Source organism: Aptenodytes forsteri, unplaced genomic scaffold, assembly GCF_000699145.1.
Source record: "Aptenodytes forsteri isolate BGI_AS27 unplaced genomic scaffold, ASM69914v1 Scaffold258, whole genome shotgun sequence".
In the NCBI taxonomy this organism is placed as follows: domain Eukaryota; kingdom Metazoa; phylum Chordata; class Aves; order Sphenisciformes; family Spheniscidae; genus Aptenodytes; species Aptenodytes forsteri.
The window spans coordinates 292769-312103 of record NW_008795250.1 but is presented as its reverse complement, the minus strand read 5'-3'; the positions used below and the strand labels follow the sequence as shown (position 1 = coordinate 312103).

Below are 19335 nucleotides of genomic sequence, written 5' to 3'. Positions count from 1 at the left end.
CATATTTTCCTTAATTTAAAAAAAAAAATATGTAGACTCAATCTTTGTAGTCTCTTTTGATGTTGACACATTTCTTTTTTTCTTTTTCCTTTTTTTTTTAAATGGAATCATAGTAGATGAGGTAAAGACCAGATTTTGATGTACCATATTTTCAGTCTTACTGTTCACTGTATCTTAATATTTTAGTGTTTCCTTTGATTGCCAATATAGACTAAATGTATTTCCATAATGAAGTTAAGTCATTTACATGATGGGTTTGAATCAGAACTCAGAGTATATAAAACTTCTTGAATTATTTTGTGTGCTTTATTTTGTATTTGCCTGCCTTCTACGCATTGTTTAACCTCCAGAGTAGTGACAACCTTAGTCTTCCTTAGTAGTGACTGTCCTGCGTCATCTTCTGGATGATTAATACTGTGAAAAAAAAGAAACAGTACAAATCATGAAGGGATTATGAAAGTTTGAATGTGAGAAGGGAAAGGGCATCCTGAGTTATTTACCCATCTGTCCTGATATCCTAGATAGCCAAAAACCTTCTCCGTTATTTTACATGCACACCCAAAAGATACCAAAGAAACCTAGTTTCCGTTTGCACAAGCTGTGCTGGTTTGTCTCGAGCATTTCATACTTATCTATGCTTTGCTACCGTACAGTCTCCCATAACAACATGTGACTGAAATAAGAAGTAGCGTGTTTTGTTAACTGCTCAACCACTTCATTCTTAAATTCCTGCAGAACTACTTGATTAAGATCATCTGGTCCTGGTAACTTATTTTGCCACTTAGGTAGGCAGTTTGTTCCAGTGCCTGCAGCCCGTCACTGAGGCAGTGAGAGGCTCCAGGGAGTTCTCCCACCTCTGCTGGCTGCTGTTGCAAGAAAGAAAGATGGGTGTAGGCTACTGACCTGAGACAGAGCTTGCATGGAGTCCCTAAAGTGCCCCCAGGCTTCCGACTTTAAAGCTGTCGAATTTCTGCATGGTCTCGCGCTGGTATCGTGAACCCGTTTTGGGAGCAAAGACACCAACCAGTATGTGGAGAAAGATATTTAAAGATACAGCTGCACTGCAATTAAAGAGAGCATGGGACAGTGCCCAGATTATTGAAAGTATTTGCTGGAAATGTTGTGGTTTCTTGACACATTAGGCATCAGGTTTTTTGTTTTTCAGCAGTTTGCTAGTTTTCTGACATTTGGCTTGTTACAAGTACTGCGTCCTGGGCAAGTGTTCTCACTGGGTGCTGGTCTCCTCCTCAGACGGCTTAATGTTTCTTTGACAGATCTTGGAACATATTTGACAATACACATCAGGACCCCACAGGACTAACAGCAGTTCTTCAGTCTACGGATCTGGTTGGAGTCTTGCATATGCTGTACTGTGTTCTTTTCCATGGGACAATTTCAGATCCAAACACAACAAGTCCGAAAGACAGCTATGCAGCGAACACAATCCAGGTTGCCATTCAGAGTTTACGTTTCTTCAATAGTTTTGCTGTTCTGGATCTGCCTGCCTTTCAGGTAAAAGATGTTTTAAAACTTTTGCTTAGTGTGGAAATGTTAATTATTGCATATACTTTTGGACTAAATTTTGTCTTTAAGATCTTAGTTATTGAAGGAACTTTCACGATTAGATGTTTAGGGTTTTTTCATGCTTAAAACTGCTAATTATTGTTATTTCCACTGTATAGCTATGGCAAATGAATTTAAGCAAAAAGTGAAAATTTGGACTATGCAAAATGCTGAATCCAATCCATTATTTCTTCTATTCAAAAAACCTCACTTTTAGCACAGTACTTTTTATATTTAATAAGCCCCCAAAATGTAAAAAAAATCTTGGTCAAAAGCACGAAATAACGGTTTTTCTAATGTGAAAGGACTTGCTTATATTATAACCACAATTTACATTTTTCAGTGCTTTCAGTGGCCACTTGCATTAAGATTGTACAACTGAAACTGAAAATCACTTGATACCAATTTTTTTTTTAATCCAACTAAAATTTTATTGGCCAAAAATTGGAGATTTAATTTTTCATAATTTTTATTCACGAAAAAAACTCAAAAAGATCACATTTTGAGTCTTGAGAAGATGTCTTTTCTTACCTTCTTCTGTGAACAGTTTTCTAGTGTAAATGAATCATTTTGCCATACAAAGAAAATACAAATACTGGTGTATTTCTCAGATAAATTGTCAAAGCTGTTGTGTTGTTAATATAAAACACCTGTCAAAAAGCATTGCTTTGCAAAACATGCCTAGCAGCATTAATCTTACACAATTCATCAGAATAGGTCTCTGTTTCATTTAATATGTAATTTGTATATAAGTTGTACCACACGCCATCTGAAATGCATTAAACTCAGCAAGAGCTTTGCATGAGTAAAGAATTTAGTATAAGGTATAAGGCTCCTTCAGTTCCTATTTCTTGACTTTGATTTTTAGTACACCTAGTATCTCTGATAACGGCAACAAGCAATTTGCATGTAGCAACATTCATCTGTCTAGATGTAGTTGGAGGATCCAGTCCAGTCAGGGTTTTTTTTACAGGGCACAGAAACAGTATATTTATTGGAGTTTCATGTAAAACAGCTCTTACACAAACCATTAACTCCCATTTCTTTCTGTAAATCAAGGTGCATCAAAGTAGTTCTCTTCTACAGCTTGTTCAGTAGCTCTTGGTTTGAGACTGGATGTTTTATTTGTTGCTGTAATTATTACAGGTATATACCAGAGCGTAAGACTTGAATTGGGACAGTTACTGCTTATAGGGGGGCTATAGCAAAGTGCAGTGGCCGAAGGGCTGTCCCACTGATACCTCAAGAAACCACTATTGATTTTTAAAATGTAAGCTTCCACTTACACTGTCTGTATTTATCCCTCTACCAACTACCATTATATCTGAGCATTTATAACAAACCATCAGCGTTAATTCCCAAGTCCCGTGATCTGCATTAGTTGGTTCTACATAAAATGGTGCAAGATAGTAACTATTGCATAAAGGGTGGTAGAAAACTAACCAGTGTGAATTATTTCGTTCGGTTCATCGATGCAGGCTCCGCTCAGGAAGTAGCCGCTTAGCTGTCTTACTGAATTGTAGGCATAATATTGTTTGTGATGGACAGACACACTTGTGTAGTCTCAGCCGCTATCCCTTTCAATGTCTTAATGTGATTTGTTTCTGTAATGTTAAAAAATCAACATACACCTGAGGCAGTTTACTGTCCATTCTGACCTTGTGGACTGTAGCAGGCTAGCAGACAGCAGAAGGAAAAGGCGTAGTTTATGTACTGTCTGATTATTATCTCTAAGGAATAGTTTTATCACGTAATAGTAGGTCTATAGAATAGGGTTTTTTGATTAACAGAAGAGGTCTGGTATTCTAGAGTTTGTATTAGCACAGATGGCTCATGGGTATATATTTCATTTAATTTGACAGTCTAAACAATTGAAAGATGGTAGTGAGAAACAACGCAGGATCCTGAGCTGATATTAATTCTGGCTGAAAAGGAAGCATAGTTTCCTTGAAAAATTAGTTTAACTTTTATACACAAACTCAGGTGCCCTTTGACCTGTTGTTATCAGGGAAGGTTAAACCCAGAGTGCTAGGTCACAGCATGTGTGGACAGCACTAATTAAATAAGGGTGGACCTAAGAATATGGCATTTACATGATGTAAAGCAGTAAACGGTGGCTGCATTGTGCGTTAAGTTTTGAACATATACTAACTTACCAGAACGCTTGAGGTTCAAGATGGAACCTCAGCTGAGCCTGGTTTAATTGTCAAGGATTCCACTTTTGCTGGGTAGATTTGGAGTATGCTAAAACTAAACTATACTGCAGACTGGGATTTATGTATATGTACTTAACACAGGCTACAAGGTATACAATCAAGAAAACTCTCAAATGAAAGAGATTTTGTCACAGGTCTGCACTGCTATTTCATGAGAGTTAGTAGACTGTCATGCTCATTCCTTGTGCTTTAGTTTTCCCCTTTGACCTTGTGTCGTTCTGTCTGTTTGACATGTTTATTAAATAGAGGCTGTAGGCTGTGCAGATAAAATCTAATTCTGAATCTCCACGTTACAGCAATTTGCCTACTTTTAAAAAGCGTCCCAAGAAGCTTTGCAGCTGAGTGTTCTCTCCTTTTGGATGTTTCTAACTTTTTTGAATGTTTGAAAAGTCATTATTTGTTATTAATCTTTGTATTCCATTCAGAGCGCAAGTTATTAATGAGAAATGCATTTTGCTTTTTTGCAGACATGAAGATGGTTTGGTTTCCTTTGCTTATTACTAAGAAATATTATTAGCATTAAGTTTTCCTGGAACATGTAATGTATGTCAAATGAAATGGTCAACCTAATGCTACACTGAATGTCAACTAAGCAGAATCCAATTTTTCCTGTGTCCCTCTAAAATTTGAATTTATTCTTATAGTCCAGTTGTAAACGATAAGTTACTGAAAGAAGAGAGCTGAGTCTGTCCTCCTCCAAAGTCATCGCAACAAAGAACATAGTCTATACTTAAAAAAAAGGGGGGGGTGTGTGCAATTGATGTATACGTAATTCACACAATTTCTGTAACATACTGCTAGACTGTAATTTCTGTTTCTTGGCCTTTTTTTCAGTCTATTGTGGGTGCTGAAGGACTGTCCCTTGCATTCCGGCATATTATCAGCTCTCTGCTGTGGTACTGCTCCCAGCATACCTGTGAAGGATTGCTACACGAAGTCATTATTTGTGTGGGCTATTTTACTGTAAACAACACAGATAATCAGGTAAGGCAAATGGAAAATGGGATCAGAAGTTACCAAGTGCACATTTAGTCATGGATCCCTCAAGAAAACTAATCCCCTCAACGTTCCTATGGGCACAAATATACGTTCGCAAAATAGAAGCTGAAGTTGCATCTTAACACAAAAACGTTAATATTATGTGGCCAGAAGGAAACTCCGTGTTCTTACGCGAACAATGATGCTGACATTGCATTGATTTTAAGTAGCCTTACTCGCTGCCGAGATATACTTAGCAACTGGTATTTTTAATTTAAAGTTAACTTCACGTCAACTTGATCAGATGGCTGTGGTACCCAAGTTAAACCCTTTTAAAGCCAACTAAACTAGTCTGCCATGAAGGCATGTCCTCAGATGCCAATGTAGCCACCTCCCTGGTAGCCAGAGCGCTCATTTAAGTTTAAGCCATTCTTTTCCTTGCATGTTTTTAGTAGTAAAACACTCAGTGGAAATCCCTCTCTAGCTTCCTTGATTGTCGTCCACTTTTGCCAGTGAACTCTGTGACATCTCATACTAGTAAGAATAGCTTATAAAATAACCCAGACGCAAAACTTCAAAACTATTGTGAATACTTTAGTCTTAAAAGTCTCCCAGTTTCCTCAGCTTATATGTAGTCTCCCAGGGTGTATTGGGCAGGGCAGAAGTTGGCACTTGCTCTTTATTTTTGAGTACGTGAACCTGACTCCGGATGTGTAGAAACTGCATTATGGTGCCTACATCTTTGGTATGATTCAGTTGAACGCTATATTTGTGAAGTTACTTGTTTTGTTCTCTCTCCATACTTGTGACACTTGGTTCCTGTTTTTGTTCAACTTTTGGGGTGGGGGTTCAGGATGAGGAGCTTAGACCCCTCAGTTAAGCTAAAGAGCAGAAGAAAAGTGTTACAACTTGGCAGCAAAGGCTTAGAGAAAAGCTGTCCGATAATGTTCTTACAGTTGTTGACTATAATTGGAACATTATATTATCTTAAAGCTGACCATATTGTCAGAAATATTATACAATTATATAATGTAATTATATAGTAATGTTTCTGTGGCTTCGGCCAAAGCTGGAGGGAGGATCCTGCAGCCTTCCTACCCTGTGCAATCAAATCCCACTCGGGATCTGGAGCTGACTGTGGGCAACACTTTTTAACATGGTTGTTTTGAAAATCCATGTGATATTGCTGCCATTTTCTGATTCCCACTGCTACACAACGGGTCGTGCTGGCATCCAGAAGTGCCAGCAAACAATGTTGTCTTTTCTCTGCAGTTTAAAAATTTATTATCTGGCACACAAGTATAAACAGATGTGATTCATTGCATGGAGGACTTGCAACTATAAATGTGCCAGGAATAGCGCAGAAGAGGGATTTCCTACCAGCGATGTCAGTTCTAGTAGTCTGTAGTGCCTGCCGCTGTTTAGCGCTTGTGCCCTGGGGCGAGGGTCCGACCGTGGCGAGCAGGCTCCGTGCCATGGCAGCAGCTGGCTATGGTGGCTGCCGGCAGGCAGTCAAGAGACCAAGTGTGTGCAAAACGCGTTTGTCTGTGGGCATGCTTCCCAGCTGGTCATTTTGCAGTGTCTTGGAGTCTTCAGCATGTGCACTTGGGGTTGAGGTCATGTGCCATCACTAATCTACCCCCGGACTGAGTTAATTTTCAAGATTAAAAGGTAGCTTCTGCAGCCCTTAGAGTCAAGTTTAGGTCTTTGGTTAAACAACCGCGGTATGTTAGTACTTTTCATACACTAAAAGCAGTCTTTTACGGTGGTTTGCTTTGGTGGTACTGTCTCAAGAGATGTCATGACGTGCTTAACTTTTTATTTAATTTCTGATATTCCTATTTTATAAGCTTTTAGCTGAGGAAGTGGCATTTTGGTTTGGGGTTTTTTGTTTAAAAAAACATTTTGAAAAACTGAAGCATTGCTCATTCAGGTACTTGCAAAATGCAGGGAAGGTTTTTTTTAGTAGAAGGAAGTATTTTGCCTTTCATTACTAGGCAGGCAGTGAGACTTGCATACGGTCGTTATTTTCAGGTGCTGTTAGTGTTGTGACTTCCAAAAAAGATACGATGCCTTTCATGAAAAGGGAAGTGCTTTCTATTAATTCAGTTATGGTTTAATTTTTTATTATGTTATGAGCTTCCAATTTTTTCTCTCATTGTTGATCGTCTGCAGAGTCCTACTAAAAACAAACAATTGGTCTCACAGTGAAAGCTTTCAAATAGTAGGCTTGAACTCCTGGAAAGAACTGCATAGTAAAAATAGATACACCAGACGAACTATGAAAACAAATTTCCATTACTATTTGAACAAACTTTAAAGGAGTCAATAACTGACGTATTTCAAAGCAGATTCACATTATTCTTGCAGTCAAATGTACATTTGTTTTGAAATGTTTGTAGTTTAAATAAATCTTTTCCTCCCTAAATTTGTATTCCTTATTACAAACCTTTGTATGTTTTCATTCCTTTCAACTAAAAAAAAAAAAAAAGAACAAGTAGTTGTTTGGAGTTTTCGCTGTGCCTTTTGTGACTCCTTTGTCAACTCACATCAACAGATAAATATCCAAAAGGGCCTACTGGAATAAAGAAAAAAAGGCATTAATTATTCAAAAAATCTGCAGTTTCCCAGTTTGGAGAATAGATAGATTTCTAAAAAGGAAATTTTACAGCCTGTCAACCTCAACATTGACCTTCTGTAGTAGGACTGTGATTTAAGTAAATGAATTATTACCATTATGCAGTCAAAATAATAAAAGGGCAATTTCCTAAATATTTCACATTCATAGAAGCAAATCTTCCAAGAGCATCATATGCCAATCATTTAATGTAATACAGGTTTGTCTGGTTTTATTACACTATCTGTAAAAGTCTTTATAGTTAGTTGAGTGGCAAATGAAAAAGGAAAGTTCTTTTCTCTCGTATAGCTTCGAGATTCATATTTCACTGCAGTTTCCAGGAGCCCCAAATAAGATGGGTCCTACTCACATGCAGAGACAGTGGCTGGGGTCCCAGTGAGCGTTTTCGCCACGGTTGGCTTCTGGTCCAGGCCCAAGTGATTCTGTCGAGGAGCGATGAGGACAATGGATTCCTAAGGAACGCATTCCTAAGTGTTTTGATAGTGCTTGCTCTGTTTACTTTAAAAAGACTATGATTTTGCTGACTCTGCCCACATATAATATATTAGTAATACTCCTTTCCTTTTTTCATGTTTTGTTTTACCATTCATAAAGCTTTTTCAGGGCAGTGCTGTCACTGAAGAAATAAATCAGTTATGAAACTGAAAATTTCAAAAAGCAAAGAGCGTTTCTTTAATATTTTAAATGCTTTAACATCATTAGTCAAACCTAAACTGCACTGTCTGTTTTGTATCGGCACGTGAACTTTTGTTTACTATAGAGTTAGACAGCCTGCGTTTCATGAGACGGGATTCTGTAATCACGCTGTAGCAGAGCTCGGCTTTATTAGGCATCTGCTTTGCATGAAGTATGATCAAGGAAACTGATTCTCTGGTTTGGCCACCATTTAATCTATTAACATAGGAAAACAGGTCCCATGATACTAAGAATAGACGTGTAAAACTAAACTGCGTAATAAAAATAATGTCCAATCTTTTAATAAGCCAATCATACTATATCAGAGTATAGGATTACAGTTTCTAATTAAAATTGTTGTTAATTAAAAATATCCTTCTATTTCATTACATTTTTATTCCCTTTCATTGTTTGATTTAATTATTATAATGAATATAATTAGCATGTGCTATCAACACACTTCATTTGCATATTATATTGGATAATTGAATGTGGTCCCATAATTAAATTAACATGAATGACAGACGAGTTGGTGTCTTTCACATTGCTGTATTGGGAATAAAAATCCTTCCGTATTCATTGCAGTTAGTGAATATTTTTCATATGAAAGGTCATCACAAATCAGACCCTGAGACTCAGGATCTTGCCTGACAGGCTCCAAAAGAAGTTGTATCGTTCATTTGTCTTGCTATGCATTTATTTAAATAAAAATAGCTTTTGTTCTTTCAGTCTTTGACACACACTGTATTTAGAGTGCTCTAGAAGAATCTCGCTAACTTTTGGGATACGTAGGATACAGATTGCAAAACAAAATCTCTGTGAAGGAGCTAGGGAAAAGCGTATGCAGCTTTTGAAAAAATTAATTACAAAATTAGGGTTTGTAGATAGAAGTAAGAATTTCTCTTAGAGTAACCAATGCAATTGGAAAAAATTGGATACACAGACCGTTCCCATTCCATCCCCAAAAATTTGTCTTTCAATTGCATAAGTCCAACTAGCTTATTTCTCTGTCACTCCAAACCTTTTATCCCTAGACAGTCGTGTCCGTAAGAAGGGTACATTATTCTTATTGTAAACTTACAATAATTGAAATGTTAATATCTAATAATCCATATGTTGAAATTAGAAGCACGTGGAATTAGATTTAATAGTACCATTCACTTACTAGAAATTTACCCGTGCTATATAGATGTGGAAAATTGATCGCAAAACATGTTTCGGGCATACCAGCTTGCTCCAGTTAAAGGAATAAGGAACAGTAAGATTACAGGATATTTTGGGAGAGGAATTTCTCTTGCCTTAAAATAGAAAACATCACACAGCAGTATCACAGGTATAAATATAATGTTCAAAGAAATTAAAATATTGTATGATAGGCACAGTTCTGAAAGGTTCATTTATTACTCATTTCCAGCAGAAAGAAAACACGGTAGATAGTCCCTAAGAAAGGCCTCGTACTGAGATTGTCTTTCCTCTTTTTTTTTTCTCCTTAATGATTGGCTTATAGTTATATTTTCTTACTTTTTAGCATTTTTTTTCATGTGGCAAGTCTTACTTCTGTCATAAAATAGCAGTACACTTTATCCCACAGTAAGTGTATATCATGTACATGTATGTATATGACATTTATCCTGACTATGGTGACAAGTACTGCTAGGTTGTAAGGGACACTTACAAAGTGACTTTAGATGAAATGTTGCCTTCTGTAGGGAGATTATTTTGTGCTTTTGACAGTGTTAGTGCGTATTGAGTTTCAGTATGTGGCCAGTTTCCTCTAGTGTTAGCGTGAAGAAAGAAAAATACTTTTAAAATGGAAAAACTGTGAAAATCAGAAGTTGACAGGAAAATTTGGAAGAATGGTTATAAAAATATTATGTAGAGTTTCCATATGGGTTGTTTACTAGAGGCCATCATTAAACTTTCATTATTTACGTTGCTTTTGGGGCTACGGAGTGACTGGAACAATTTTGATCTGGTAGGTGGAGTTTTTGAAAATACAACACGAGTAAAGATGCAGGAGTTGGTAGTTACCATATAGTTAATGTCCATATTTGTAAGTAAATAGTATCTGAAATTACTTAATTCTGATTTTGTTAGTTTCTTTTCAGAGGAGGGATTTTTAGGAGTATGGATTTCATGTTGCAGTTGTGGTTCTTTAAAGGTTCTTTAAACCTTTAAAAAAAAAAAAAACCCCAAACCCCACAACTTTTAAAGCTTTACAGGTTTGAACAAAAAATATGCCTGGTAAATTTTGTGGAATAGCTGATTTTGGCAAGTGAGTGATTCATGTGAAGTTGTAGTCTTGACTACCATTTAGGAGCACTTCAGCTTGTGAACAAAAAATCCCCTAAGGATTAAACTTCCCAAGTTAAAATGGAGTAAATTAAAACAGATCTGTAATGTATGCTTTTTCTCTATCAGCCTTACATACTCAGACCACATAAATTCACTTAAGTGAACCAATATCTTCACAAAAGATGGCATTCTTATCTAGGCAGTGGGTGAAAAGTGGGGATGCCTCTTAGGTAATTTGTCAGACGCCTTTGTTGTTATTTGAGCTTACCCATCAACTTTTTCTTTTTTAAGAACGATCTATGACAAAGTAAATAAAATCCAACAGGAGCATGCGGGACTGCATATTTCACACGTCACATTTTAATTGTATTTCTAACATTCCAAAATGCATCCCATTATTTTTTCCTTTTTCTTTTTCTTTTTCTTTTTTTGAGGGGGCGTGGGGAAGGTAATTTAATATGAGCAAAGACTTAACATGAAATCAAATGTATTTAGTTTCAGTGCATGATGGCTGGCTGATTTCTGTAGGAGAGGAAGAGAGAGTGTATAGGAATTAAAATGAGAAATGAATGCACTTGGATTTATCTTATTGTCTTATTCTTAAACTGTAAACACAAAAGAATAAAACTAGCTCCCAGTGTTGTAAAAGCCAGTACTTTCAACAACCTTAAAATACAGTCCGTAACTAAAGCTTAGCGATGAAGAGAGAGGGAGAGAGAGCAATCGGCTAATGCCACCTCCAGAGAGCGACGTTCTAATCTTATTCCTGGGTCAGGAATAAAGAGAGTTTGGTGGTCTCAGCTTAATCCCCAGTGGACCTTGGTCCACATCGAAAAAACACCACAGAGTTTGGCATAATCCTGCTTAATAAGCAGTTTCTTCTCAGCTAAGACCTGGGCCTGGAATATTATGGGTTTGGCCGGTGGAGATCTGTTGGCAGAGATGGACGCAGAAGCTTGCACAACGCCTGTCTTCGCTCTGCCTCGTTCCGACCCAGCCTGTCCCTGTCTCCTTTTCCTGAGAATTAAATTTCACACAGAAATGAGCTATTGTCTGTCTCGCCTCATGTGTAAGGGAACTCCCTGTACTTCTCCCATAAACTATAAGTTTTCCAAGTCTCTGCAGACCCGCAGTGACTGTCCCCAACATCGCTGGCCCCATGCGGAGAGGACGCCAGCCTGCTCTGTGTTCGCAGCTTTGGGCTCGGGCAGTTGACAGTTGTTCCGAGCACTTGGACGCTGCTCTAAGGGTGGGAGCCTGCAAGAGGCCCAAAGAAGTCTCCCAAACCCATTTCGTCATGTTCAGCTCAAGTAACACTTGATTGAAGTGATACTGAAACATAAAATAAAAATCAAATGCATTAAATCTTGCAGAGTGAGTACTATGGAAAATCTTGCTCATCTTCCTCTCCCCTTAGTGATGGGTGCATTGTAGCACATTTTTCATGGCAGAAAAGTACATTTTCTTGCTGTCTGTCTGAAGCTTTTCCTCAGCCAGCTCTGTTACATGTCCAATGGCTCATGACTGTTTCACAGTCTTTTTAGTTGATGATCAGATATTTTCACAAACCCTTTACAGTCATTGTGGAAGACAGAAGACACAATCTACTAGTAATAAAAATTCTTACTTGCAGGTAGGGTTTTAGAGAGTGACAGAAAATGCTTGCTTTTGAAGAGAGAGAATGCTCTGAGAGAGACAAAAAGATTTTCTGTGTTTTAGACTGTAATATTTTAATTATTCACACCTTCTGGGGATTTTGACCCAAACTAGCTCTTTTCAAGGATGATGGCAGAAACCTCTGCCAATAGTCTGTTTGAACTTCTGTTGACTAAGGTCCTGTTTCTTCTCTAGCCTTTAAATCAAGAATTCTTCATTCACATCAGTTGAGTTCCACCTGTGTAAATGGGTAGAGAATCATGCCCAAAGCAGCAGCTTAAAGTTACAAGTGGTACGTCATTGAAGTTGAAGATGTTATCTAAATGTGAAGATGATTCTTCAAAAATAGCACAGGGCTGCAAGGGCTAGCTCTAATCATGTTCTAATGATGCTCTAATCAATTATTCAGAATAATACCTAAGGATTTGAGACATGGCATGATGGGGTTTTTTTATTTGAGCTTACAGAATATATGTATTTCTCAATATGTTTGATGTATAATAATGCTCTCCCCTGGTTAAAAATTATTAGGGCAACACTTAAACATATAAATCTCCTGTTACGTTATTGGAAACTATGAAGCTTACCATTTTCTAGAAAGCAGTGATACTCTTCAATTTAACAAGGTACTGAAGTATATGCTTAACATTAAGCATGAGAGCAACCTCACATGTTTAAACGTTTATTTTTATGTTAATACGTTAAATGCTAAAATGCTATCATTTTTAAAGTTAGACTTTTCCTTAATACCTTTTCTAGTTCAGGCATTAGATTACTACTTTATCCTGTAGCCTGGGCGTGTGTTAAATTCACAAATAGCCTCAATGCATATTAGAATTGTTTCCATTCTCCTCTCATCACGTTGTAATGGAGCTTATCTTTTACAATATCTGTTTAATAGTATTTATTTATTTATTGCTGAATGTAATCTATATATACTTCATTTGTTATATTATAACTAAGGTGACTTGTTATGTCATTTTGGGTGACCTTTTTTCAAGAGCTTTGTATAAAGAACTACTTTATCTAGAGTTCCCACTAGCATCACTTCTGATAAACGTTTTTATATCTTTACTGCGTTGCTGTGCTTGTATTTGCCATCGTCCTATCCTAAATGCTCAAATGGTTTAGGATGATTACACAAAAACTGCTCAGATAATTTTTTCTTTGTTAGGTATACACAGAGCACTACTGAATCTGTGTGCTTAAACCATGGAGCTAGCTCTAAAAGGACAATGCTCATAACGGGGTTTATAGGAAGACTAATGTTATTTCTGAACTCTGTTATCTTCTCTCTGAAAGCTTACATGTGATGTTAAGAAAATAAACACTGGAATTCTTCAAATAGACAAAATTCTTACTTTTAAATTTTAATGTAGCATTCTGGAACATTGTTTTTGCATGGAAATGGTCCTCTGATTCCTGCTAAATGTTAGGAGGAATTTAGAACATTCTTTGCTCAGAGCCTTGCCAACAGTGGAGTTTGCAAAATGGAAAGAAAAGAGCTTGACCTTAAAACAGAAGAAGAGCTAAGTGGTGACATATTCCGCTGATTAAATACTAGCAGTATGGGATCTGTTTATATAGAAGCAAAGAAATAATGCAGATCTAGCTTTGAAGAGAAACTCTGGACTACTAATATAAAGACTTATTTCTTTTACAAAGTTATAAATAATCTGACATCAAACAAAAGGATTTAACTGTTTGATGGAATACTGTCGTTACGGAGATTAGATGCACAACATTTCAGTTCCTTTCAATAAAGTTATTAGTTGTTTGTACAAATTAGAATCGACATTTATATAAATGATAAATAAATAGAAAAGAAACATTAATAGTTCCCATACCAACAGTACAATTTTAAGATCCAAATGTTTATAACGGCCATGTTCAAGTTTGGAACCATGGGTCATGTGAGATAGTGGAAAAGGCAAGGAGTGTCCCTTAGAGAACCATTAGCTTTTTAGTCTGAGTTGTTCTAAGAAAATTGCATCTGAATATGAAATACAGTATAACAGAAGAGCACAGTCAAGTAGAAGAGCACATTTTAATGCTTCGTTTCATAAAAATAATAGGAAATTCTATTAAGGATGTTTTTCTAGAAAGTTAATTCCGCTCACAGTGATAATCACTGTATTTGTTTCCAAGTACCTATGGAATACACCATTTCATTAGCAGTTTTTCCTCTCCAAGAGCTGAGGAGGGTTTCGCTTCAGGAAGTTTTAAACTTTACAAAGTTATGATTCAACTCCATTTTCCTGTATCCACTTCACGTTAGCATAATTTTGTCTTACTTTTCATTTGATAAGAGAGCTACAACTTCTAATACTTGGTCACAATTACTAAAAAACGCCAGCCTGACTGTAGAGTACTAAGAACACAACATCGTCATGCAGTTAGTCACGCGGGAGTGGTGCAGTTAAATGACTTGTAAGGTTTTGTTCAAATCGTGACATCTGGGGTTTTTTGTGGCTACAGATTTCAGTTCTCTCCTTGGCAATCTTTCTCCTTTCTCTGCTATCTTTAAGCAGCAAGAAGCAATTTTTCCTTTCTTCTGTGGAGGAAAGAAACTGATAGGCTACAGAAGGCACCTGTAAGTCATGTTGTTTTCCTGCCACAGTGTTTCCAAGCAAGCATCCCTCTCTTACTGGGGAGACCTGGCAGCATATGTGCGGTTCTGGGTGCTCGGATGGCAACTTGAGGGTTGCTGAACATTGTGCGGTTCTGGGTGCTCGGATGGCAACTGAGGGTTGCTGAACATCATCTCTGCTTTGTTAGTTGGACATCCCACTGCCCCTAATTTAATGGTATCTAATTTATGGTGGCTGTGCCCTAGCAGTGCCATTGATGCCAGCAATGCATTTGCTCCCAAAGTTTCTGCATTTTTATGTTGCGTATTTTAACAGCATAAACCGTGACGTAATGTTAAGATGCATAAGAAGGAATAGAAATAATAAGCAAACAATACGATCAAGTTGACAGCTAAAGACACTCCTTTTTTAAATCTTCTGATACTTTCGTGTAGTTGATTTCTGGAAGGGAGTGCGAGCTGGCAGGCAAAGTAACCACGTGGCTCCTAGGAGAGATGTGGGACAGCATCCAGGCTGCTGTGAGCTTTTCTGTTGTTTGTCATGTGGAAAGCACACCTGTACACCTTTGTGTACAAAAGCGTTACTGGTGACTTCAGTGAAGTGTCAGCTTAACAAGAAGTAAGCTTTTGCAAAATCATCACCCTAATGGTAATGGGAAATTCGTGCTAAAGGAAACCGTGGGGCAGCACAACAGAAAACGAGAACTCAAATAAGTTAGAGGATCTGCTATGAAAAGTACCTACGTACAGTGTTTCTATTTGGCAACGCTTAAATCATGTCTTCCAGTTATGTTTGTGAAAAGTCTTCAGCAAGTCTCCCAAAAATGAAACAAAAATGATGGAAGTACACGTCCGTGTTCCTGAGTTAGCCAGCGGCTGAGGGCTCTCGTGTCTACCCCATAGGTCTCCGAGGGCCAGCACCGGCTGTGTCCCCCAGCCCTGGACTTAAAGGACCCTGGAACAATGGGTTATCGTTGGCAGCGTTGCTTGCCATGCTGAAATGGATGTGGCGAATGTCTCATAGCAAATGCACCATCTTGTTTAGCGACGACTTCCTTTGATAGCTGGGGAAGCTGCTTTGACCAATTAAAAACATACCCTGTTGTGGGCTCAGGCTTGGACTTGATAACCTGTCCTCTGTCTAACTATTTCATAGAGTCGTGGAATCATAGAATCATTTAGGTTGGAAAAGACCTTAAAGATCATCAAGTCCAACCGTATTTGGAGGAGAACAGCTTCTTGCCGGGCTTAAACCAGCTCATTTTTAACCTGGAATACTGTGATGAGATTTTTTTTTTTTTAATTATTATTTTGTGGTGGTGGGAAAAGCAACCTTTGAGGAAATAATTGAATAGAATGGTAAATATTATTATCGTTTTAGACATGTGATGAATGTCTTGTAGCTTTCTAAATGTATGGATAATCTTCAGTAAATGGTAATTACGATTTTCTGGTCTAGCACAGCTTAGTTCATTGAGAACGTGGCTTTCTGAATCAGCTGAATACTCACTTCTCAGTTCTTTGTTTTGCCTTTGCATAGACAAAAAGCTTGCTGCTGGCTTTCTGTTCCTCCTGACCAGAAAATTAATTAGCCTCTTTGAAAGATAATTCCGGTGTCTTTATGGTATGTATAGACAGAAATAACTGACATGAATGATGCCTTTCCAGAGCTGCAAATGTCCAAGTGAAACAAGAAAACCTAAATCCATCAGTAGAACTAGACTAAATATTACTGTAAAAATCAGCACTTCCACTCTGCAGTAATCCTGGACTAACCTTGCGTAGTACACAAGGAGTGAAAAAGTTCTTCGTCTTGAGACTGAACCGCTTTTTTTGTTACTTGTAATAAAATATCTGACAATATTTAACATACATGCATAGAAGCATTTAACCTACATGCATAGAACTTTTGAAAACCAGTCTGTGATCTTAATCTTCTTTAAATCTCTGGAAGGTTGCAGGCAAAGTTTGAAATTCAATTAGTTTCTCTTTTTTTAAATGCTTTACATATGTAAAATGTGTGCAATTACAACTTGGAAACAGAAATTTAGATTGTCACCAAAAATGCTACTTCATAGTTAAATGAAATTTAAATCTTCACAAGGCAATTTGATTGAACTACTAGCTCTTGAAAAATTAGTAGCATGCATCTACATTACATGTCTAATTAGGACATATGAATGGTAAGAATATATGAATTAACAGTTCACTTCAATTTCGCTAATACTGTTCAATATTTTACATACAGTCATTCTTCAACTTTCTGGCTGACATTTTAGTTTTCTCATTGAAAATTATGTTTAATACTTGCAAGATGCTTATAAACTCAGTTACCTGATTATGAAGATACAGTTTCAAAGACTAGAGGATTCTTATTTTAATTTTCTTGTAAAATTAACCATTGACCTGGTAAGATTTTATTTCTGATTTGACATGTAGCTGCTGATACATTCTGTATCATTGCTGTATCATTATTACCCTGCTTTGACAAAAATTCATACATACGGATTTAAAAGTAATTGCAGTTTTCATTCATGAGAAAAGGAATATAGAGAAAGATTAAGTGAAAGACAATTATATCTATATACAGTATGTAAATAGGAGTTGTACACCAAAACATCTTTCCCTTGCTAGATCTCATGCAAAGGTTGCCCCTGTGTATGCCAGTGGTTATCTCCCTGCCCTTGCAAGCAGGGAAAGGAATTGCACTTTTATGATTCTCATTCCTGCAGGGTCATCAGAAAGTTATTTTTGCGCCCTTGGAGCTTTTTAGAAAAATTAAATGAGCTGCAACATTCCCTTTGCTACCCAGAGGAAAATCATACCCAAGTTATTTGGGTCCATATGGTTTATTAGTTCCCTAGCAAAGGCCTTCAGTCCTGGGAAGATCTCCTTTGCGAGGTGCCAGGAAGCAGCAGCAGGAGAGGAAGGCTGCTGGAGCTGTCCTGGTGGGAATACGAGGATATCCTGCGAAGTCCAGGATGGAGTATCCTTCTAGCAGTCACCTCAGGTCTGTAGCCAGACACCCTACCTAAGTGACCGGGGAAGCCTTATCTCCCAGCAACATGATGAGTTCCCCTCACAACTTTATTACTGTTCCATACCACAAGGAGCTTTTTTTTTTTTTTTTGATTGATTGTCCTTTCTTATTGCTCAAGTGGTGTGTGACATATTGCTGGCTTTTGTCATTGTAGTCTGTTTTGAAAGACTGATTTTTATACTGCTTCAGACTTTCACAGCTAGAAGAATTGCAGCAAATGGCCAAGCAATATACTATATAGTGAATATTGGCCCAAGTAAACTTGAAGAAATGGATTCCATCTAGAGACTTTAGAAATCGTGAGTCATGCTTTCCTAAGTGATAAACTTCAGAAATACCAATACAGTGGATCAGGATGGCTATTGCACTTGCGAGTGCGGAGTGCACTTTCCAGAGTCACGCGGGAGCATGGGTTGCCTGGTAGGGCAGAAGAGAGTGCCTGACCCTCTGGCTATTGGAGATGAAGCAAATTAGTGGGACCTGCAGAAGGCTATAAACTGGTGGGAGTGACAGAAGATAACTGATGGGCAACCTTGAAAGGTGTTGCTCAGTAAAAAGTTCCCACAGGTCATCACATTAGTCATTGTGCTGGACAGTCAGCTAGTGTGGATTCAGTAGGCGCAGCGCACGTGGTACTGGAAAGCTGGAAATTCAGACGGAGACCAAGCAGGGAAAATTGCATTCTTAAAGGTGACTTTTAGCAAAGGTTAAAAGTAAACGAAATCGGATATTAGAGTGGCATATATTGTGCAGCCTTGATAACCGTCGGCTTATATGGTGTAGAGGTTGCCTCAGTTCAGCACAGTGAAGGGTTTAAGATGCTCTAGCCTCTCATTCCATCAGGCTTTTACACTGAGGGCAGATTGTGCCCTTGGCCAGTGCTTTCTGGTGTGCTAACCCTGAACCGCATCACCAAGCCCTGTAACAGGGGCTCCACCTCTGAAATGTATCACAGTCTTGAGTTTGGCTGGTAGCACAAAGAAAAACTTCACTGATTCATCATGAAATAGCATTTCAGAAACATGTTTGCTGTGTCTCTTACCCGTGCGTAGTTTGGGTCTTCAGAGAGTTATTCTAATGTTTATTGTGTTGGGCCAAAAATAAGCTAAGCTAAGCAGGTGCATCTTCTTTGGAATGTACTTAAGCTAAGCACAGGCAAAACCAATAAAGTTGTATGAGTATCTGTAAACTTTGAGAGTAAGCAAAATTTTTAAATGAAATATAGAAAAGATGAATGTGAGTTGCCTGCTCTGGATAAAAAAAAAATTAAAATGTAGCTTGTACTAATTTGATAGAGAGGTCTCAATTCAGAAAAAGAAAACCACAAGCAAATATTAATGGAACTTAGGCACATATCTGAAGTTAAGCAGGTGCTTAAATGCTTGGCTGTACAGAAATGCGGTGATTTAATTAGGATCTTGTTACGTTTGACAGGCATCTCTGACTTGCAGGCTAGAGAGAGAGCAACAAGAAAAGCTAATTCTAGGTAAATGTGTCTGGATTCCAGTATGTGGCAGGAGGAAGAGCAAGCTTTCTGCACTGGATTTCAGTAAGGAGTTCGTATCTCGTATTAGAGCATTTTGTACGATGAGTATTCCAGGCCTGCAAAACTCTGGGATCATATTCAGCCAAGTGACTGGTTAAAAAAAAAAAAAAAAAAAAAAAAACAAAAGAGTTTTTTTTC

The 19335-nt window shown here is 37.7% G+C and overlaps 1 protein-coding gene across 1 annotated transcript in view; it reads left to right on the top strand.

The window, feature by feature from the left end:
- The window catches only part of SCAPER (S-phase cyclin A associated protein in the ER), a 281456-nt gene that overhangs the window by 254589 nt on the left and 7532 nt on the right, over window positions 1-19335 (top strand). Inside the window, exons 28-29 of the mRNA XM_009278834.2 lie at window positions 1275-1512; window positions 4614-4763. Of these exons, the coding sequence (XP_009277109.1) occupies window positions 1275-1512; window positions 4614-4763 (388 nt within the window). The remainder of the gene's footprint in view (window positions 1-1274; window positions 1513-4613; window positions 4764-19335) is intronic.